The sequence below is a fragment of the Monomorium pharaonis genome, chromosome 7 (genome assembly GCF_013373865.1).
Source record: "Monomorium pharaonis isolate MP-MQ-018 chromosome 7, ASM1337386v2, whole genome shotgun sequence".
Classification (NCBI taxonomy): Eukaryota; Metazoa; Arthropoda; class Insecta; order Hymenoptera; family Formicidae; genus Monomorium; species Monomorium pharaonis.
The window spans coordinates 16,552,561-16,576,619 of NC_050473.1; the positions used below are offsets into that span (position 1 = coordinate 16,552,561).

Consider the following 24,059-nt stretch of genomic DNA (forward strand, 5'->3'; position numbering starts at 1 on the left):
ATCGAAGTAATCATGTGAGAGCAATGGAGCAGTTGTAGTCGTGAACAGGAGCTTAAGGCCGAAGGCAGAGAACGAGACGTAGATGTCGCAGTCGTAGTCGTAGGATAAGGCAAAGAAAAACGTAAGTCGTACATGTCGTAGTACTATTCTAAACTCTAAAGGGCCATCTATAATGGAGTGTTTTAATCGTAACAGCGCTAAATCTACGGCCAAGCTGTCTACAATACAGACGACGTAGCAGCAACATACAAGCCAGTCATCGCAGAGAGGCGACCAAAAACTAACCCAGAACGCCCGAATGCTCATCGTAAGCACGGCCGAATTGGCTCAATGTCTGCTATAGGCCATAAGCAGTAAGGCAGTACGAAATGAAAATATTTTCTATGACTACTATTATGGCCTACGACTCTCCATTGTAGATGGCCCTTAAAGCCTCGTCTACAGAAGTCGCAAGCAGCCAGTTACGACTTGCGACAGCCAATGAGCGTCTAATTTCTAGTTAAAGCTCGACAATCATTGGCTGTCACAAGTCTCAACTGGCTGCTTGCGACTTCTGTAGACGAGGCTTAGAATAGTAGTATATTACTACTTACGTTTTTCTCTGCCTTACCCTATGACTACGACTGCGACACCTACGTCTCGTTCTCTGCCTTCGGCCTAATTCTGTACCGCCTACCGACAAGTGTCGGTGTCGTTGCGTAGATATTTTATAAAATAGCAAAAAGCCTGCGCAACGACACTGATAGTTGTCGGTAGGCGGTACAGAATAGAGCCCTAGTGCCAGGTATCTGTTGAGAACAAAGGATTTCGAGTTCGAATCTCGATCCGTTAAGTTCTCCTGGCTTACAGTTTCAGAAGTGCGACTCTTTTACTCACACTCGGATAATTCTCGATGATAATTCTTGAAAGAAAAATTTAGAGTTCAAGGATGCACAAGGTGTCACTTTTGATATCATACCGGAATTCTTTTTCTTCTTACGACTTTCTTTAGTTGTAGCATCCGATTTCCTCGACCTGGATCTGAATTGGATACTTGTAGTTGAATGATGTACGTAAAGATAAAGCAAAAATTACAAATCAAAGTCGAATCTGTAGAATCGGACCAGTTAACTAGCATTGAACAAAGTTCAATAGCAACTTTCAAAGATATTGTTCAGGAAAACTACGACACGCTTCATGCTTATATTTATATTAGAAAGTTTCTTATATCTATGTTAGAAAGATTATTAAAGGAAACTTTCTAATATAGATTCTATATTAAAGTGGTTATATATTTAAAAGTAACTTCTTGATTTTTGTTTTTAAATATTAGCAATTATTGAGAAACTTTTTATATTGTAAAATTACAAATTTTTCTTTAATCTTTAATTATTATAATATAAAAATCAAATTTTTTAAATAAGTTAGTTAAAAATTTTTGTTAATTACAAGTTTTTTGTTCTTAAATATTAACAATTATTGAAAAAATTGATTTTTTGTGTAATAATTAAACAAAAATTTGAAAAAAATTTGTAATTTTACATTAAAATGTGAAAAGTTTCTCAATTATTGCTAATATTCAAGAACAAAAAGCAGCAAGTTATTTTTAATAATCATTTTAATAAACTTTCTACATACTTCTTTAATAATTCTTTGAAATTATGATATTCTAGTAAATTGTATTTACTATATTAAATATTAAATATATACATTAAAAACGTACATTAACATATATTAACGTACGTATATTACATTAAAAATTAAGAATACATATAGGAGTCATAAGCCCATATTCAATTTACTGAATACATATTAATTTTCTTTGAAATGATAATATTTATTTCTTATACACCAATCTTATATACCAATCGTTTTAAATATTTGATCACTAAATTTACATAAATGATCGAAAGTCACTTTAATTTCAAATGATCCATAATTGGAAACGTTGCTTTAGTCGGATCTTGCAACCTCGACTCGTGAATATTTCTGAGACAAGCCGTTCTCGTTTCCATGGGAAGCCCAAATGGAATCAATCGTTCGCCTCGACCCCTCATCGTCGTCAAGCGTGTCGTTTTCTCGCCTACTATTCGATATCTCAGATATTTTGCAAATGTATCTATTTATATTGCGAATTTCCATCGCTCTCTTTCGGCCATTTTCGCCTCGATTTTCGCCTGTATCGCGCCTACACGCCCGGAAACCTGCCCCGAGACCGGAATTTAATCTCGTAAAAAGAGGGCACGTGGGAGATAGAGGCGACACGGAACGAGCTATGAAATCTGCGGGACGTGACGTTGATTATTTCTGCGATATCGTCGGGACGCGCCGTCGAAAGCGTCTCCGCCAACGGTCAATAACGTTCAATCCGCCGTCGTTTATGACGCGTGTTTAATTAGCAAATTTTAATAGGGGAAGTCGTTGCTCGTGGAGGGAAAAAGAAGGCCGCGATACCGCCTGTCATATCACGTGGATTATCGATCGGGCAGTTTTATTTTCGCGGTTTAAAAACGAAAAGGAACGACAACGCGCGATTGACGAGAACAAAGTGCCGTCAGAAAATAATTATCTCTTCTCTCTCGATTCTTCTCTCGACGCGAGAAACGTACATACGATGTATGTTCGCGCCTATTCGCGATTAAATCACATTAATCCATATAATTAATCCACGTTGATTCATTATGCGCGTTTATTTGTTACGCTTTTATTTCTATGTTTTTACTTTTAGTTTTATTTATGAATTCGATCTTGATATTCCATATTTTATTTGCTTTTTTTAAATCATGTATTGTTTTTGGCGCTTGAGAGGATTCGTTTTTACCGTTATTTTAATAAATAACGATACCGATCTATAATTCAGCATTCACGCATATCGAAATTTTGATTCGCGAGCGAGCGAAATCTACCCTTCCCCTCTCTGTTCCCCTCTTCCCCGCTGAGTGAATGACGCGGATACAAAAAGTGCTTTAGTCCGGTAAAATTATTACTTTAATAATCATACGGAAACGCGAGAAGCTTTATTCACGATAAACAGCGCGATGGCGATATTCGCCGCGAACGAAAGTATTTTGCGCACGGCCGCGGTATTAATTCAATTGCATCGGGACAGCCAATTGCATAATGAAAATGTTTCACATACTGGCTAGAGTAAATACGAACGCGAGACTATGAATTAACCGGGTAACGAAATATAATATAGTATTATTGATATACATCGCGGGATCGCGTACGTGAATTATCGTTAAAAGATGGGAAATCGCAAATTCATTATATCCAGCGTATCCGGATGGAATATCGACGCTGGCAATTAACTGTACTAGCATGTGTACGCGTATTATTTCGTCCGATTGACAATTCGTCGACCTTTCCCGTCAATTTAACTCACCGTAACTGACGTCTCGCGTCCCGTCAGTTTTTATTCGGGGGGAAAAAAAAAATAGGAATGGCGTATTTTCTCGCACGTATATATCGTCGTCCGTTGAGGCGTGTATCGGAATTTCACGGAACGAATGAGCAAATTTGGCAAGAGTTGGATGGGTCGGCTCAATTGGGGAGGAGGGGGAATGAAAAAAAATTTAAAACTTGGGGGCACAAGCGCACGTCCAATGTGAAAATAGATGTGTCAAGTGCGACATAAATACCTGTGCCGCGCGCGAACGGCCAGCCGATAGCCGCCTATTTTTAGTCCTTATTTGCAGGCGTCCCGCGCATAATATCGATATTGCAATTTCTGCCGGCACAAGATACTAATAGCTGTTTTTCTGCGCATCTACATATCGATTCGCAGGCACATGCACGATGCCGCGGAGGGTAGTAAAGTATGTAGATGGAAGTATAAGAAAATTTTGTATTTGCTGAATCACACAAATAGTTTGAGTAAAAAGAGTGAGAGAGAGAGGGGTCTTTTCGCGTTTTTCCAGAATTGTTGCGAGGAAATATAATAGTACTAAAAACAACGCGCCCTGCAAACTTTCTATCTAAATGATTTTAAAAAGTCGCTGCAATGATTGCACTCGGAGTGGTTCAATTATGAATAATTACAGTGAAATTGCATTTAATAATTACCTGTGTAATATGCGAATAATTTGTTTCCGATTGACCTCAGTGCAACTTAAGTTTTGAATACACAGCGTAGCGTACCAATTTGAATTTCTAACGCAGGGGGAGGGGGGGGAATATGAGAACATTCTAAAGAAACATTAAGCGCGTAATTTTCATGGGTTTTCACGACTGTAGAAAGCCCTCATCATACAATATTAATTAATTACAGAGTAAACTAGCTTTTGTGTAATACGAGTCTGCTACTGTTAAAATTTTTGCAAAAGAATCTGGTATCTAATAATAAGCTTAAATAACGAGGTGTTATTATCATAATTTTAAATGAGAGAGAGAGAGGGGGAGGAGAGATAATCGGGAACTTTTAAAGTAAACTTAAGGGGATGCTAAAGCCTGCTTCATCAATTATTTTGCTTATTTTCAATTCCCGAATCTTTTAATTGTATTTACAGAATTAAAAATCCTTTTCTACAATTAAAAACGAAAAAAAATTTAATATAATGTACAAATTAAATTTTTTGTTTGTTTTTTTATATAAAATTCTTACGTGCGTATTTTGTTACCGTCTGTACTTTAATTGTGGAAAAGGGTTTTTAATTCTGTAAATACAAAAGATTAGTGAATTAAAAATAATCAAAATAATCAGTAAAACAGAACAGCTTTAGGATCCCCTTAAATTGAGGATCCATAAATTATAAATTTTCAAAGTCTATATTTTTATAGCTTTCAAATTTCACGTAAAAGTTGCAACGTTATAGTATTATTTCTTTTATTAAGGCAAACACGAAAGACGTTTTAATTAGTTTGTCGAAAAAAAGGGATCTTGTCGCATCTGGTGAAAGCATCCTATTTTCAACGCAAAGTGCTTCCGGCTTTGATTTCATTTTACGATCTTTATAACGTGGAATTTCGTTGGGCAGAGTGATTTACCTTAGGAAAAGGTTTACTACTTTATTTAAGTACACTAATTGCATTTTAACACAACTCGTCTTTAGATATTATTTTAGACTTTCTTGTTGACGTTTCCGAATTACTTCCTCTCGTCGTTTGCGCATTTTCATCTTCAGTTATGAATCGTACTTGTAAATTAAAACAGATATTTCCACTTAATATCTTCAAAATGAAATTAATGTAGTGTGCTAAACTATATTTATTGTAGTATAATTTCGTTTCTGGTCAATTTTATCGAAAAAATTTTGATGTAAAAGCTTTGAAAAAAAGAATAGAATTTTTGGATTTAGATAGTCTTGCTGTATAGCGTTTCTCTTAGTCCAATTGTCTTTCGAATGTAAAACTTTTGTATAATACGCTGCGTTCAAATATACTGATGCATATCACTGAAACTCTGCTCCGTCGGTGGGGCCTACCGTTTGTTTTACTACTCCATCCACTCTAGTCTGGTTTATGCGCAGGCCTCCTCTACTTCGGTTTATGGAACTCTGTTAGAAACGATTAGTGAAATAGCTCTTCTGTGATATGAACTGTTATCGATTAAATGTATATTGATTCTATCATTCTAACAAGGCACTTTGTATTAACAGTGGCGAGGACTAACTGTGAAATCTCTTGTCGGACTGTTTGTATGCAAATTGCAATATTAGTTCAAACTAATGACATAAGTTCTAATAGGACTTTCCAATCATATCCAATTAATGGTTGTGTTTAATAACACTGCGAGACATCGTTCAACTTTAAGTTCGACATAAACAAACGATATGAAACGTTTTATAATTTATCTATCATACCTAGTAGTTAAATTTTAACAAAAGGGAAACTAGAGTTAATATAAAAATACCAAAAAAATTAGAAAAGAATTTTTTTGTTAAAAAAGATCATTTTTGCACTATGATATTGTACGTACTTATTTAGCAGATAAAAATTATTTATTCAAAAGTGATTTGCCATTCTATTTTTATTTTTTTTTGCGCCTGTTTATTCGAGCATTTTCCATACATTCTCGACAACACGTTGCGCTACTCTTGTCGCCATAGTTTACGCGGTCCGACAGAGATATCTTATGGTTGACGATACTTTAGAAAACAGAATGATCTGCGCAATCCGATGCCACACACTCGGTCTTTCAATCGATTTCTTACGCATCTACATGTCGAAGTGCACGCGGCTTCAGCTGTTTCTTCCCGAGACAAATGTATTTCCGTACGCCGAAGTACAATAGTTCTCGCAATAGCCGGTATTTTTTTTTGGAGCAACTCTGAAAGCTTATCCGATTCTATTTCGGCAATCTGGACACCCATTGCCTACCTACAATATTGTTGTTGTTCCACTCGTCGCGCTCCTTTTTTCGAGTTCCATTTGTGCTTGTCACGCACTGTCAAAAACACGCCCCGAATGAAATTTCTATCACGTTCTTTATTCCATCGAGAACATACATCCATTTTAATTTTACCTCGTGCCTTTGATTCTTCGATCCCCTTTTCCCTTTTATCTTGTTTCATATGTATTTGTTCAGTTTTGATAGTTGAAACAACTATAGAGCCAGACGTTGTTTGATGTCTGACGTTGCCCATGATTTTTAGAAAAGATGATATAAACGACGCCAGAATTGTGCAATGCTATCGTATTTATATTCCGTGTTATTATTTATCTCAGATTCAAAACTACAGTAGTTTTCTTTCCTTCAAAAAATTGAGCCAGTTACATTAGTACAAATAATACAATTATTGACTAATCTAACATCTGTTTAACGGAGAATAATAGCGGCCGGATGGCGAATGCATGCACATTATTTGAAAATGAACACATACTGCCTGCCTTTGGATTTATGGCACGTATCCCGCGTGTCGTCGTACGTAATTTCGTGACAATTTCTCGTTTTCCTCTAGAACGAGCATCACGATCGATATAGCCTCTGTGATAATACGGCCCAACGGTCGCACTGTGTACGAAATTGCCATCCCACGACAATGTGGGATATTAGGCCTCACCCGCTTCACATTTCGTTTTGGGTCACCGCTCTATTCTGCACACTGAGAAAAATGGTTTTATTATAATAATAAAACGGTTCTGGTTGAGCGTATTCTTATTAAACGAAACAGAATTTCTGGTTATCATAACAAGATTTTACAGCTTATAACTACACCGTTTGGTTAACTGTACTATAAGGATTTGATTAAGTGTTTTCTTGTTGGATCTACAAAACTTCTTGTTGAATCTACAAAATAATACAAAACTTCTTGTTATATTTACAAAAATAGCGATAATGCTGGCGCCTTCGTTCTTGCAGTGCAAGTCGGTGCATGCCAATCTCGCGCAAACCAACGCGGTATCGATGCGATACTAATATCACGCGGTACCCATAAGGTAGCTACATGCTTTATATTTGTTTCGTGTATCTTACAATCGTGTATTTACATTATTCTATTCAACGGCATGGCGGACGAAAAAACGTCTTCTCTTCTGCGCGAATGGAATTTCGACAGCTATATAGAGATTTTTAGAGGTTAGTAAAATATATATAAAATATATGCAGTGTACTTTAAACCAAGATATATTGTTATTATTTTAAAAACTCTATCCGAACTCGTTTTTTAACCAAAAAATTGTGTTAACCTAATAAAACAATATAATAAGATTAACAAGAAATTTTTGTAGAGTTTTGTAACCCTAACAAAACGATGTAGTAAGATTAACAAGAAATATTGGTAGATTTTTGTAAACCTAACAAAACGATGTAGTAAGATTAACAAGAAATTCTGATAGATTTAAACAGTATGGAATTAACCAGAATCCTCTGGTAATTTCAACTACAAAATTTGTATCGTCCATTTTCGAACAAACGGACAGGTTGAATCAACCAGAATTTCTCATAAAACAACAAAACTTTTTTTCCAGTGCACTTAATGATAACACATTTTTTTACGGGATATTTTTTTTTTTTTTTCAAAAATCCCGGTATCAAAATTGTTCGTGAGAGGCACGAGGGAAAGCTGAAATAATTTACCTATCTTTTCGAATACTTTTCATTTAACAAAACACATCGCTATAACTTTGTGCAAGATATTAAAGAGTAAATTGAAAAAAGCGAATTAAAGTGCAATCTCTGTCATAATACACATAACAGTTTTTGTTTATTGCGTTTGTACTCGTTCAATTTCGCTGGCCTTGCCAAGCTGTCGCAACAAAAGGCAATTAACTTTGTTACCTCGCCCCTCGTCGGACGCTGCGCTTTCTCAATTTTCCCCTCACGGAGATTTCCGTTTAGCCGTTTGGGGCGGCGTCGCCATTAAACTTACTTTTCCTCTAGGCGGGCGTAAGGGCGAACGAGAACCTGCCGGCGAGAGGCGGATATTGGAATCACGATATTTTTATTCGCAGAAGTTTGGAAGCGAATATATCCTTCGCAGATAGAGAGAGTGAGAGAGAAAAGTCGTCCGTCCGTGAGCGATCGGAATGTTTCCGGAAATGATGTGGTACTGCGTATTTTCGGATTAACGGGGGACCGCTGCTGGCTAATATCCTGCAAAACTTTGCGCGCATTTGCGTATAGAGCTCATTCAGCTTGGTGCTTTAAACTACAGGTGTACATGCGTGTGTCGCGGTATGTGACGAGGCTTTATATCGGAGTGCTACCAGAATGTCTCTCTCTTTTTACGCGGGACGCAAATGGCTGGGCAACACACGCGGTCATAAAACATTTTTAGTGCGCCCATGAAAATCTGTATTCGAAATAAAAATTTTCGCGTTCTTCTGCACATCGCAATAATATTTCAATCTTGCAATAAATCACGATTTAACGTAACTTCCCTTCTCGCATTTCGATGTGATTCCTCTTTTCGGAAAACACCGAAGAGATCCATAAAAGATTTCCCGTTTCGAAGATCGGGGGGCGGGAGGGAGGGAGGGGGAGAAGGGCTGAAAGGACGCTTTCCCGTGAGCGGCACATAACGGTCATAAATTGCGGTTTATGAGCTACGCCTCGACGTTCCCCTTTTGTTTTTGATTAACGTTTTAAAATGCGCAACGCGCGCAAATTGCCGTCACAAGGGATTAACCGAGAAGTTCGCCGGGCGCGGGCCGCCGAGTCAATAAAGTTCGGCATAAAGAATGTAACGTTGCCGGGAAATGTAAATTCGGTTTGGAGAGTCGCGCGCCCACTGACACGGCTGTATAGCGCCGCCGTTGGTCGTACGTACGTATGTCGTGTGTACGTTTACTCGGATGCAATATTTGCGCACTGTCGGTCTTTGAGAGAGCAGTACAATGGTCCTCGTCCAAAGCATCGATCGCGCAACGTCGTGCCCGCAACGCGAAATAAACCACCCCGCGACGCAGCTTCCAACTAGAATTAATTCGTCTCTTGCCATAATGACCGTCGAGCGTGTTGCGCATTATTCATCAGGACCTCCGACTCGATCGATCTGAAATTATTTTAGCCGCTTATTCTGAATACAATGAGCCCGTTTAGAGAAGAGATTGAAACTTTTAAATTTTCTCTCTTTCTCTTCTCCCTTCTCCCCCGTACAGATAAGTTTTGAATTAAAATTTTGTGATAGATTCTTTATCATTTGTTATCGTTATTGAAAATGTTAATGAGTTAAAAATTTTAATGACAGATTCCGTAATTAAGCTGTTTCCTTTGCGGCAACATCGAAAACGATTAACATATAACGGACTTTTTTTAATTTTTTATATTACAAATTTTTAGCCTGAGTGTCTTAAATTGATCTCAGTTCTTCTTTACTTCAAAACTTATCCTATTAATCCTCTTGGGAGCCAGAAAGCAATTACTTTTATAGCCACTAAACTATAGCTTCTCTCGAACGTGAGATCTTAACAAGACACTTTCAACTTTAATTGGAATCACCTGCCATTTATATTTATCCATTCTTTTTCTAACAAAATATTCTTTTTACATTCACAAAAGAAAGCGCGGTAACAAAACAGATTTTTGAGGTCATGTCTTGAATTCTGCTGATCGAATAAAGGTAAATTGGTTAGTTATAATTTATTATACATAAAAATAGCCTACAATAATGAATTAATTATTGTAAAAGTTAAAAAGTGGTTATTTTCCCCAGATATACTAGACACACTAAGAAAGATCAGGAAGCATTAATCGTCGGTATAACGAAATTAACGAAAATCCAGAAGTTCGTCGGTTCATATTCGATGAAATTTCTCGCTGCAGTTTTTGCGCAGTGTCATTTTACATCGCATTAACGGGAAAATAACAGAGGAGAGTAATGAAGAGAACGCCGGCGCAGATTTTCTTGCGATCGTTTTTCTCCACCGCCTTAATGGAGGACACCGGGCGCGCGCGAACGCGAGATTATTTGCGAAACAGCTCTGAAGAACAGGAATCTCGTTATGACGTTTCTCAAGTAACACTTCGTTACTCCTGCGCACTGTGTCTCGGTCACGTATTTTCATTCGTCTTTTATTTAATTACTCTACTCACCCTTTACCTGCAACTGACTCTCTTTTGGTAATGTAAATTCTCTCTCTTTCCTTCTACTGTCGGATTTATGGGTCTTTATTATGCTAGCCAGTCTGCGAAGCCGTCACTTAAAAAAACCGAGCGTATAAAAATTTTAAATACCGCGTTAATTGACGGAATTAATCTCTTTATACTCGCAGTGCGAAATTATATAATGGCACAATGTCGTCTGTCCACACTTCCGCAGTAGTATTAATAATAGGTAAACTGCCGAAATATATGCAAGAATTCTTGCAAAATCGATCAGAAACAGATCGCTCAAGTTTTTTTTGTGCAGACAGAGTCTGGCGGTGCCCGATAATTTCTTCTCGCCGAGTCTTATTCCCGGTTAAATGGATTCGCAGGACGACAGGAGCAAAAGACGAGCTTTCTCCGCCCGGATTTTGCGCCCTTATCATGTCACGCCTCGTTACTATCTAGCAAAAGTGGATGAGTCGTAATCTCATGCTGCAAGAAGACCGGGACCCGTTCTGTTCCATTGTAGTCTCTTTGACGTTGCAGGTGTCATCGCGTACGTAGATAATACCGGGATATGCTTCACCTCCAGTGAAAACTTGCTTATTTCTCCTCGCATTTTCAATGAGGTTCGCGGTGCTTGGCCTTGAGTTCATGCACGCGAACGTTACTCCTGGCGTAAATTCATAATGCCCATTTAACAGGGAATTTGAAACGAAATGCTATACGTTAGAAATTTAACAAATTGGATATTCTAATCTTTTTTTTGTTTTACGAAAAGTTCCATAAACAAATCGATAAAATCCTATTATGAAATTGGAAATCGAATCCATAACTGTTTTTAAATAGTTTTTTTATTTTCCGTCTTTCACTTTATTTTTCTTCATTATATCTTTCTTTTTTTTATTTTTTGTGTACATTCGCTTCATTACGTAGAAAATTCTAGACTTACGAGAAAAATGAACTATCCGGGTTTGAGTGAAATCCTTCTCACGCTGTATTACATTCACAGATGATACCGACGCAAAGGTTCATTGCGTCATTTTTCTAACCATAAACATCGCTCCTTCTGTAAAAATTTTCTTTAATGTTCCTACCGAAACATTTTCTTTCACTCTCTATACATTTATTCTCTTTGCATATTTTAATTTTATTAAATCTTGTTAGAAAACAAAAAAGTAAAATTGTGACGCAAAAGCAGAAATATATATGCTACATATAATTATCTCATAGAAATAAATTTCATTTAAAAAAACTGGAATTGAATAAATAAGAAAAATAAAACAATAAAAGAAAAGAACTAAAGAAATGTTAAGGATTTGTTAAATATATGTATAATATATTTAGATTATATAAAAATTATTATTAAAACAAAATGTTTATGACTGGATAAAACTGCGAAAAGTTGAAATTTTCAAGGAAATAATTTTCAAAGATCAAAAATTATGGAAATTTCAGATTGTCTCAGTTTTTCCCATAAACATTTTGTTTTAATAATGATTTACAATCTGTATACATTGTATTAGGAATTTTTTATCTTTAAAAATTATAGATCCTATTAATATTCAGTGAAATTTTGGGGAAATTTTACTGTTAAATTTAAACAGTACCTCTCTTTTTGACGAAATTGTTCCTATGATTTTTTTTTTAATTCTGCAATCTTATCTATAAAAGAATTTTGAATTAAACTCTTGAAAAATCCAGGAGTTCTTAGAAATCACTTTTACAAAATTTAAGTAAACGCCTTATAAAATAATTATTCAATAATATACATATTTTAATACACTAAATTCAAATGGCTGAAAATATTTATTCAATGGAACTGTAATAATTCCGCTAATGTTTACACGCAAAAATAAATATTGAAACAGATAAAGACAGCACTAAAACTAGCAAAGAGCCTCGAAATCGGATTAAAAAGAAATTGTCGTTTACAGCCGTCTCTTCATTTGATATTGCAGGTGTCATCACAGGTGGGGTAAGGCATCGTCTGAGCGGCGGTTCCGCGTCCGCCCTGAGCTACGGGGGCGAAAAATACGGCAGAAGCGGAAGGTCCTGCGATAGAGCTGGGGGCGGCAGGGAAAAGGAGGATGACACCAAGAGTGCGGAGAACATTTCCAGGGGGGTTTTACCCTCGAGGCAGAGCCTCTTGGACCTCGTCAGCGGTAAATTCATGAGCCGACACACACCCACTCACCACTACTACTATCAGCAGCAGCAGCAGGTTGGTTACTACCCACGATCGCGTGATAAAATATTCGTTTCATAGCCGCACCCGCCGGGGAAACGTCCCGAGGAAGACACTTCGCGCCTGAACTCGCCAGCATTGAGTACTTCGAGATGTAACTTTAGCCGTCAAACATTCCTTTTCTTAGATCTGATTTTAGAGACTTTAAATTTATTTACGTTGAAGGAATACAGTAAGAACAGTTTTGCTGAAATGAACAACAGTTTAGCTAGAATATAAAAAATTCTCACAGCATTATTATATCATACTTGAAAGTCCTATAATTTTTTTTATAAATTATTTCTAGCTAAATATGTGTTTGTTTGAGAAAAGCGAATTCCTTAAAGCTTTTCAAGAGCTTCTGAAAATTATAAAATTTCAAAATTTAATTTTTTTAATAAGTAAATTCCATACATGCAAAAGTATTATTTGTAGAAAATTTCTAGAAAAATACGTTGACTACGGATAAATTTACATTGTTATATACCCGACATTGCGGGAGAAATGAAGAAAATGAGAACGAATAAGAAACGGTGGAAAAGTAAAAATAAAGGAAAAGTTTTCTCTCTACCTAGGCGCTTTAACCAGCTAAATATTTCAATAGAGTTATAGCTATGAAATAACCAGTATTGTATTTACTTTCATAAAAAAATCATCATGCACGCATCTCTGAGTTTGCAGGACAGGCGCGTTTACTCAACTATTCGACGTGAAAAAAAAAAAAATTCCAACAGCAATCCCGCGAGCGGATAACAACGTTCGCAGTATCTGTTTCATTATGCGCGACAACCGCATGCGGGCTATACTTTGATGGTTCGAACATTGCACGAATAAACCGACATGTGGAAAATTGGTGCGACGAGAATCTCCGAGAGATGAAAAATAACCAGAACGGCTTTACATTATCCGTGTATGCATGTAGCCAGTAATTAAGCAAAATACGAGAAATACATTAAACAACCGGCATTACCGACCGTGATTACGCGAAAAATAACGAATTTAAGGGAAATGGACTTTAAAAAAAAAATCATATTGACAATAAATTTTTTAATTAAATAAAAGAGATTAAAGGTTATTTGCACCTTTTTACAACGTGTTTGCACGGGACATTTATACACTGAGAAAAAAAAAGTGTGCTATTTGCAACTATAATTGCATCGTAAATTAATTATAGTCAGGAATATTATTTTTGTTGCGGATGTACAGTCGCGTTTTTTTTTTACAAGCGATACAACGTCGCCTCGTGACACTTCATACATCCTAATTGGTGTAGGTGTATTCTGTGTCGCAGCGATACTTCAGCTCGTCACGGGACTCGCTATCCGGGGGATACGTGAATCGGGGGGCGAGCGAGCTCGACCTGAGCCGCAAGCCGAGAAGAAGGGACCACCTAAGGGGCAGATTCAAGCTGCCATATACAGTTGCGCTTACGTCCTCGCGTGACCAATCGCACCTCCACACACCGGCATCAGTCAATCATCTCAGTAACAGTAGCTGCAACGGCACTGAAACGTGAGTACTTGATTGCCGGGCGCGTGCGACCGATTTCAATTATATCGTCGAATTTCGTTACGTACCCAGATCTATTCTCTTCCATATTTCGATATCGAGAAGAAGTCGGGTATTCGCAGAAAAATTCAATTTGATGCTAATGATTCTCATGGAGGGGTCAAATCCGCGATAAAAATTCTGGAAAATGAATATAACGGAAAAATCCGCGTAGTGAAGGATCATAAATATTCATCCGACTTCTTGGAGACTTACTTAATATCGTGGCGGCGTTTCCTGCATTTTTAAAGATCGCGTAATTGTGCTGGGGCTTTTTTTAACAGAAATATCTTCGCAGAGGACACAGAATTGTCGGGATCAAATTTGCGAAAAAAATGTTCCCGTAAGCAGTGGAAACTTTTTTTTTTAATTTGGCGAAGCTGCGTGGCGCGTACAAAATTGCATGGGTTTTTTTTGTTTTTTTTTTTTGTTTTTTTTTTCCATTTCATTTATTGCGAACATTCGATACGTCCAACATAGTAATTTTTTACATTGATACGTGAATTCTCGCACACATACTGCGAACGGTAACGGAAGAAATGAACAGCGTGTCACGCGGAATGCTGTCCAGGGACAAAAGTAATTAATCAGTGCACGTTCGCGCTGAATTACTGTCTCAGGAGGTACACGGCGCAACAACAGCAACAACAACGCGGTAGTAGAGGCTATCCCGGACAACCTGGATCGAGGAATTTTCGCACGGGTGCACCAAATTGGTCCTTCATCTTCGATCCTGCGGGACGTCTCTGTTACTACTGGTCGATGGTGGTTTCTCTTGCCTTCCTTTACAACTTCTGGGTAATCATCTATAGGTTTGCCTTCCAGGAGATCAACGGTGAGTCCGCGATGCTCTTAAGATTTTTTTCTTCTAGTTTCATAAACGCGTTCGTAGGAGCGTCTTAAGATATGTCTCTTCTAAGATCTGGAAATTGAAGATTTGAACCGAAAGTACATTAGTTTATTTTTTGCGATATTTCTTTAAATAAAATCGTGGAATCTGCAAGAGAAATCTAGTTTTTATGTCAGTTAAATTACATAAGCGAGATTTGTATTCAAATTTTAATACATACCGGCGGACTTTTAATAAGCAAGGTCTCGTATATAAATTAAAACGCTCCCATGAGCACGAGAAATTATTAAATTATATGCTGCTATACGCCATGATATAATCTTTGATTTATCCATATGAAAATGTTCCGTTCTAAAATGAATTAATGATATGTTATATTCAAGAGCATTGAAGAATTTTATTAATTTAGAATTTTTGTTAAAACGTTACTGTAATGTTTACTTTAATTGAATATCAAAGCGATAGCTTTACAATTTATAAAACGATACGTGAATTAAATCACGCGTATGAGTTAAATAGAAAATAAAGGCATCGCTAAAATATTTTGCATATGTAGAAGCTGCTTTTTCCCAATCACGAATACAAAAAGCCAGGTTAAATATAACGACGATCAATACGGAGGCATCAATAGCTTTTGACCGATAACCTATTATAACTGATTGAAATTTGAAAATAAAAAGATTTTAATTCGAGAGAATGTAGAAAAATTTATGCATAGAAAAGAAAATATTTAAAAAGCAGAATTAACTTTTAAAAAGAAATCAAGCGATTAAGGATTAATTCAGCAATGCTAATCGCAAATTACGCATATTGAATTAATTGTTATAAGTATATTGTATATTATAATTGTGTATATGTATATTGAAATAGACATTGTTTTGCTTGCGACTGCAGGAGAAACTCGTTGGGTGTGGTTTTGCCTGGATTACTTCTCGGATTTTTTATACGTGCTCGACATAATATTTCACATTCGAACGGGATACTTGGAAGACGGCGTGCTACAAACTGACGCCACGAAACTGAGAAATCATTATACGAACAGCACCACGTTTTACATAGACATCCTGTGCCTGCTGCCCCTCGACTTTTTATACTTATCTATAGGATTTAACAGTATGCTGCGAAGTTTTAGACTCGTAAAAATTTACCGGTAATTATTACTTCCCTTATTTTACAATTATATATTTGATTATATATTTATTTATTGATTAAATTAGAAAGATAAATTTAAATGTCAAATTTATAATAAGAAATTATCTTTTAATCTTTTATTTATAGTACTTATTAATATAATACCATATATTACATACTGTAAAAATTATAATTTTAATGCATGATGCATGATTTTGATAAGTGGCACGGAATTAAATGGAGCGCAACGAACCAAGATATTTTTTCTCTTTTATATATATATATCGCGGAATTTAAAAAAGCTTTAACACAAAAATTTTCTTTCTCAACAATTTAGCCGATTGTATACCAAGATTGTATACATTAGAATCATTGTTGTGACTTTTTTTTGGTTCGACCACTATAATTGATTTAGAATATGTAAGTGTAAAAGTATCGAATTTTTCCTCGTAGAGTACGACTTACTTGGAGTAAGCCAAGATTGAAAAGATTGCGAAAATGTCGCGTGTAATGTCATGATAAATCAATGCTGATCTTTCGCACTTGAACGTTTACATATTTCGGTACAAATATCAGTGTTCCGAGTATATCGCAAAAGGTACATTGAATGAACGGATGTCTCATGTGTTATATCTCAATATTATCCTTTATTAGAAGCAACGCGCGAAAGAGAAACGCAACTCTTCCTGCACTTGTTGTTGCGAAACTGTTCCTGCATCTAACAATGCTTTATAAAATTCGACAAACGATGCTTTATAAAATTTGATTTTGTCGGGATAATTTATCGAGTTATTTATTTCTAAAATAGCACCGGCTTATTTATTTCTAAATGGGCGTTTTACTTACCGGTACTTTAATACTCCCATCTAACATTGACATTATGGACGCGACATGTGTATTAAGCAAACGGAACTCAGACTCGGTGGCCACATTTAGTGACAAATGGCGGCATTGAGAACATAACTTGGGCATGTTTACGAAGGCTGACAATAAAAGGGGTCGGAACTAAAGGGAAGACAAACGTTACATGGCAAATGTAACAACACGTTCTATTTAAGGCTTTCAACAATTTCGCAAAACTAATCTATTAATTGTTATTGTATATTACGGTAACAATTAACGAATTGAGTTTATTTATAGTTTAAGTTTGAATAAAATTGAAAATAACAAAATGAAAATCACGGATGTGAACTTTTTCCGAACTATTTTCCTTTGTTCATGGTTCATACTGTAAATTATTGATCGCAATCGTTTCAATCGCGGCGCCACACTGAGCCATAAATCGCAGACGGCGGAATCTCGCCGCACTCGTAAATAATAAATGAAAAAAATGACAGGGGCATATTTTAACCTGTTGAAGGCACACGCTCTCGAAACTTTCCGTCGTATGCGCGATGATTAAAAACACCCGTTCGTCCCACACGTTCGTTGAACACGCTCCACATGATTCCTGCCGCCGAATATCCTAAGAGGAATTCCCAAATTTATCGCTTCGCGACCGCCGGAATTTCCGCCAATTTTCTCGACCCGTTTTCTCCATCTCTGATGTAGGTTCTGGGCGTTCATGGACAGGACCGAGCGACACACGAACTACCCGAATCTGTTTCGCTCGACCTCCTTGATACATTATTTACTAGTGATCTTTCACTGGAACGGGTGCCTCTATCACATTATTTATAAGAACAACGGCTTTGGCAGTAAGAACTGGGTGTTCAGCGACTCCGAGACGGCGGACGTTGTCAAGCAATACCTACAGAGCTACTACTGGTGTACTCTTGCCCTAACGACTATCGGTGATCTACCCAGGTATTTACTTATTTATTTATGCGCGTTGCATGTATGTTATACGGGTCTTGCAAGAAAATTTAGGGCGAATATACCGCTGATATATTAACTAAACGTTGCTCAATGCTCGAAGTCTCCAGAAATTCCCTTATTCACATATGCAAACGTTTATTTATTTATTCGTTTAAGCAAATTTTATTCTACGCTACTGTGCTTTTATACAGCAAGATACATTTGATTTATATCTTGTAAATAGCGTATAAAGTGAAATATGGAACGCGATATATAAGTTTGTTCTGGTAGACGTGTATAAAGGAAATTTTGCTATTTTAGCCGTCGCCAAACGCATACTATGCAACAATTTGAGCGATAGTTGCTTCGTGACTCATCTGGTCTTACGCAAATCCGAGATTTTCTTTCAAAAACGTTACACACATTCACAGGAATAACTAATACGTTATTTTAATTTATTAACTATAAAATGATGGTTTTATAATGGTGGATCAGCATAATTAAAAAAATATATGTTAATGTATATTAATATATATTTTTAATTATGCTATTATATGTATGTTTAATGTGTAAAAGACAATATACTACGAGTATCATAACTTTAAAAGATTATTAAAGAGGTATTTAGAGAACTTATTAAAAAACTTATCAAACTTATTAATTTTTGTTAAAGAAGTTATCACTTTTTTTTAATATTTCAATAATCGTTAAACAATTATACAATAATTATGAAGAAATCAATAATATAAGAAAACATTTTTGCAATTAATACATGTATATCTGTAAAATATTTAATTTTATTTAATTGGCACCTTATTATACGTCAACTTATTTGTTCTCAGATTATTATACAATAAAAGTTACGCAGCCATAGGACTTCGAATAACTCAATTATTTTTTATAATTTTATAATATAGTCTAACATCCATATATTTCCCGTGTGATATCTCACGGGTTGGCTATCATTAACCATGTATAACATTCCGCGCATAACTCCACGTATTCACGCGTTGATGCTCTACGTGCAGTTTTGAATAAAAAGCGACAGACCATGACCGCTACTCTGTTATAACGCTGCACCGCGGCGTTAGATTCTCTGAAAATGTAGTTTTGACCAAAATCGTTAATGTGTATGTGAAATATCCAAACTACCCAAATAAAAGAAAACCACCAAAAAACAATCAAATAACTGCTAATTGAATTGATGAATTTTGCGTTATTTCTACAGCGAAAATGCCGATTATACCGCAATTTTTCTTAACCACATTTGTTCAAATTTTTGTTTTACATGTATATTACACAATTCCAGAATTTGTTTTTATTTTATTTTTTATTTAAAATTCGCGGGATATTTCATTTATGAAAATATTTGTGAATGCATGAAGTCACTCGAAATCATTCTTTCATGGTCGGACCAAGAACCGTATAATCAGGAAACGAAAAAGAGTCAGCGTACACAATGCGAATAAATGAATCCAGTATTTTTGTTAGCGCACTTAAAATAGGGGAACTCACACGGAAGAAAGCGAGAAAATATCGGAGACATTTCCGCGTCGGACAATGTACTTGTTGGACGAAGACTTTCTATTCGAAGTCAGTTTTTGTTTTCCACTTGAAACGACACTGGCGACGGGTGATTAATTAATAGAGATCTAATAAAGATTCATTTTACAGCGTAATCGAAAAAATTGAATAATATGAAATAAATATTCAATATTAAATGTTAAATATTATTAAATAATATTTATATATTTTTATTCTTAAATATTTAAGAACATTTTAAAGGGCCATTTCCTTGCGTAAAAATCATATCACATGAAAAACTGTAAAAGCGTAAAGCAAACCGAGCAACATTAGCCGAACGCACTTGACTATATTTTCTCTTTATCCTTTTCAGACCGAGAAGTAAGGGCGAATATCTTTTTGTGATTGGTCAGCTGTTCTTCGGTCTGCTGCTATTCGCAACGGTGCTGGGTCACGTCGCAAACATCGTCACTTCCGTCAGTGCGGCGCGGAAGGAGTTTCAGGGTGAGTCGAGTTCAAGTTCCTCTCGCATGTGTATCTCTCTGCATTAGTTTGCCGGTCGTACGTTAACTTTTTACACAGCAAACGGAATTGGTTCGACGAAAGCAAAGTAAGACCTGCCGTCGTTTTTTTACATATGTGCGACGAGCGTCGATTTTTATTGCTACGCGTTCGAAACCCCCCCGTCGTATTTTATGAAACTTTATTTCGAACTCCCGTCAGATCGTAAGAAGCGAAAAAGAACTCACGAAAATATTCATCTCCTGGCTCGTGACTGTAAATAATTCGGCGCACGTGATACGTTTTATGGCATGAAATGCGATTTATGATTTCTACTTGACGTACGTAAAACGCGAGCTGCACGAAAGTTCGTAAAGTTCATATGCTACGCGCGTTTACGCGACGATGACAATTAAGTATTTATCCAAAGTGCGCGAATAAGGTAAATTAGAGCGCAAGGCTCTAGCAAGGAAACTAGCATTAGCACTAGCGAGTAGTCTTTATTCAGATTTCACTTATTAATTAACTTGGTGCAATACGCCTGACTGAAGGAAATTATACTAAAAATACACGAACAAAGCGATAATTGCGTTATTATTAAACAAAGGCTCGATATAGCAAATTGAAAATAAAATTACTTTACATCTGAGGAAGCAATTTGTTTAGCACATTTATAGGAAATAAAATTTGCAATATTTCCCGATACGAACACTAAATTGAATCGGAACTTTTAACGCAGCTAAATAAGTTTTTACAACAGATTTGTTGTGTCTCCTGGAGCATATAGTAAAATATACGGCCTCATCCCCTTTTTGCCAAGTCGTTCGAATTACGGCTTCTGGCGAACCGCCACGAAGGATCGTTTCTCCCGGATCTCTCAGGCGCGCGTTCCATCGCGCATGATAAATAACTGCATTTTCAATTAACGCCGAGCGGGGAAATGGACACTTCGTTCCGCGTCCAAGCCCCGTTTTAATTGCGCCGCATCGCAGTTTCGCCGCGTCCGCATTTCCGCTCTTACACCTTCGTTATTTCACGACTCACCGGGCCGCTCTCTGCCCGCTGCTTTCCGCAAAATGCACGATTCGAATGGCGCGTCCTGGCATAAAAGCGAGCGCGCGCTTGGCACAGTGTGTGGCGGTCAATTCAATCCGGGAACGAGCGAACGAACCCGCGGACCGAATAATCGCCCCGTCGCGCATTTTCGTTTCCCATTTATATCATTCAATCTGTTGTCAGCAGTCCTGCAAACGTACGTTTTCTTCGTTTCTTCATCAAATAATATGGAACAGATGATTGCGCAGAAAATACTTACCTTTATTCAAATTTATTGTGCAAGAACGTAACAATTTACCGAAATAACCATGAAACGGATAAACAAAGATGTATTCATGTAAATTTGAGAAATCCTACTATAAAGCGTTAAGTTATTTTCTTAACAATGCAATTCGATCGGCGCGCGACCCTGATCTTTGTTTCAAAACGCGCTACCTGCTGTTGCATACATAAGGACACCACTCTATCACTCGCATACGAACATCCGAACGCGAAACGTGGAGCGAACTATTCCGTGTGGCATCGTTTTATTCTTCGAAAAGTGATTACAAATATAAAGGAACATTAATCACGTATTATCTTAACGTGTGGCGTTTCAATTAATTCGGACACGTTTTATCATAAAAAATTTTTAAAAGTTTCTGATAAAACTAATCGACTTTTTATATTGCACACATTTAATATCGACTCATAAGAATTTTAATTATTATTGGCCAGGCTCGACTTCTACATTACGTAGAATTAAAATGTTGAAAAACTCACATGAAGTCTTTTAATAATTAAAACATATGTAATAATAACTAATTAATTAAAATTCTATTTTTATATTTTTGTAAAATTGTAAGAATAGCTTAATTTTGCTTAATTAAAGTTATATAGTTTTTTTAATACAAAGTTGGCAGTGTTATTTTGTAATAAAATAAAGCAACTTTTATTCTGGAAATGTTAAAATATAATGTACTATATAACAGGTTGGCACGGAATATGTCGAAATTAATTTAAAACATGAGAAATGAAATACTTAGCGTGAATATTTTTGAAAGGGTTAAATATTTCCTAACAATTCAGTTAACGCGCGGCCTTGAGTTCTTTCTGTTCAATGTGCTTCCACGATTTTTAGTCTTTGGTTTTTTTTTGTTACAACTTTCGCATCGATCAATCTTGACCTCAGCACTTGTTGAACGATGTAAGGATGTACTGTCTTGTGCACATGTCGCTCCGTACATTACATTATTATCTCTCAAGACTCGATCATGACAAGTATGAAGAGCAGCCGCTATTATTTTCTATAAGAAGAGATTATTAATATTATAATTTAATTACCTTTAATTAACTCGCTATACTGAGCTATAAAGTAGCCATCGCCACTTTGAATTTTTACCATTAATGGAACGAACGTGAAACAGATCGACTTCGAATCAAGCGATGTCACAATTCGTTTAACTGTTAAAAACAATCGTGATTTATTTCCTGCTTTAAAACCTGTCAATCGCATGTAGCGTAATTTTAGCATTTATTTATGGTTTGTTCGAGATTCGCCTCTACCATTCGAATTTCACCTCTTGTACTAATTTACCCTCGGGAGTGCCGTGCAAAGTGTCGCGCGATCTTAATTAAACGTGTTTTCGCCAGTATTGTGTAAGTTCAATGAACTCTGGTAACCTGAGAGGAGGAGAAGGCCTAAAAGAGAAATCATGCAACGACGGAACAAGTAATAGGAATGAGTAATTTATTATTTATTATTTTATTAATTATTAATTATTAACAAGTCATTTAAATTCCTCTTATCTTGTGATCCAAAATTAAAGTTTAGAAAAGAGCTTTTATTTTTATAAAATTTTATAAAAGTTTAATTTATATATGTATGTGTATAAAGATCTTATTCAGGAAAAATGTTTGTATAAACTGTTTGAATTTACTTGAAAGAGAAATAAATACTTAATGCATGCGATGATTACTTTTTTGAAATATTAATATATCTGGACACTGTGTGCTATACCTACTCTAGATTTCACATTTATATTTTACAGATCAACGTGATCAACATTTACAATTTTGCTACTATGCAAAGTGTTACAGTAATTTGTAAATACTACTATTACTACTACTACTATTACACACACGCATACATATAATATATATGTGTGTGTGTGTGTGTGTGTGTATATATATATATATATATATATATATATATATATATATATAGTATATAAAACAAATTGGAATAGAATAAATATAACATTTCACAATCATATTGCATGTATATGGACTAGATTAAATTTGAACCATACTTAACCCCAGATTACGTATAATCATTTAATGATTTATTGCATACACATATACAAACACATAAAGCTCTAAATAACAAGATTTTCAGACAGTTATTAGAGAGAATACCATTAGAAGATTAATAGTGTATATGTTACAATTGATTAAATTTTCAAAGTTTATAATTTATACAATAGTAAAGTATATGAAAGAAATGAAAGAACCAAAAGTAAAATTCGGACATTTTTTAAATTAAAAGTTTTATTATACTTTATATCTCTTATGGTATTCGCGCGGATGATAGAGATCGGAAGATAATTTTTATTACATATACATATATATAAATGAACATAAGTTATTATTAATATAAAATGTATACCAGAAAAAAATTAGTAAAATGTGTTTTGCTTTGTTTTTCCTTCTTTTCAAATAGAATTAATAGTAATAATATTTGAGATATTTGGCTTTGTATTTTTCTAAGATTAAATATTATATAGATTGTTGCAACAAAGCAATATACTCTAAGACTTTAATACACGCGTCACAAAGTGTTATAAGTATAAGTGATGTCAAGAAATATTTCCCAATTATTGTTTACTTTAATTGATTTAAGCAGCAAAAAAAGAGAACTAATATTCGCATTATGAATATTAGTTATACCTTTTCTTATTTTAATTTATTTAAATTTTTTTTGGTAGCCCATTTATCTT

General features: G+C 35.7%; 1 protein-coding gene across 10 annotated transcripts in view; it reads left to right on the top strand.

The window, feature by feature from the left end:
- The window catches only part of LOC105835333 (cyclic nucleotide-gated cation channel alpha-3), a 165,616-nt gene that overhangs the window by 73,326 nt on the left and 68,231 nt on the right, over positions 1-24,059 (top strand). For 9 of the 10 annotated variants that reach the window (XM_012678485.3, XM_012678487.3, XM_012678486.3 and 6 more), the window contains 6 exons: positions 12,409-12,671; positions 13,948-14,186; positions 14,843-15,057; positions 15,967-16,222; positions 17,755-18,009; positions 19,898-20,028. In XM_012678485.3, the coding sequence (XP_012533939.1) occupies positions 12,409-12,671; positions 13,948-14,186; positions 14,843-15,057; positions 15,967-16,222; positions 17,755-18,009; positions 19,898-20,028 (1,359 nt within the window). The remainder of the gene's footprint in view (positions 1-12,408; positions 12,672-13,947; positions 14,187-14,842; positions 15,058-15,966; positions 16,223-17,754; positions 18,010-19,897; positions 20,029-24,059) is intronic. The other variant, XM_012678489.3, reaches the window with a different exon arrangement.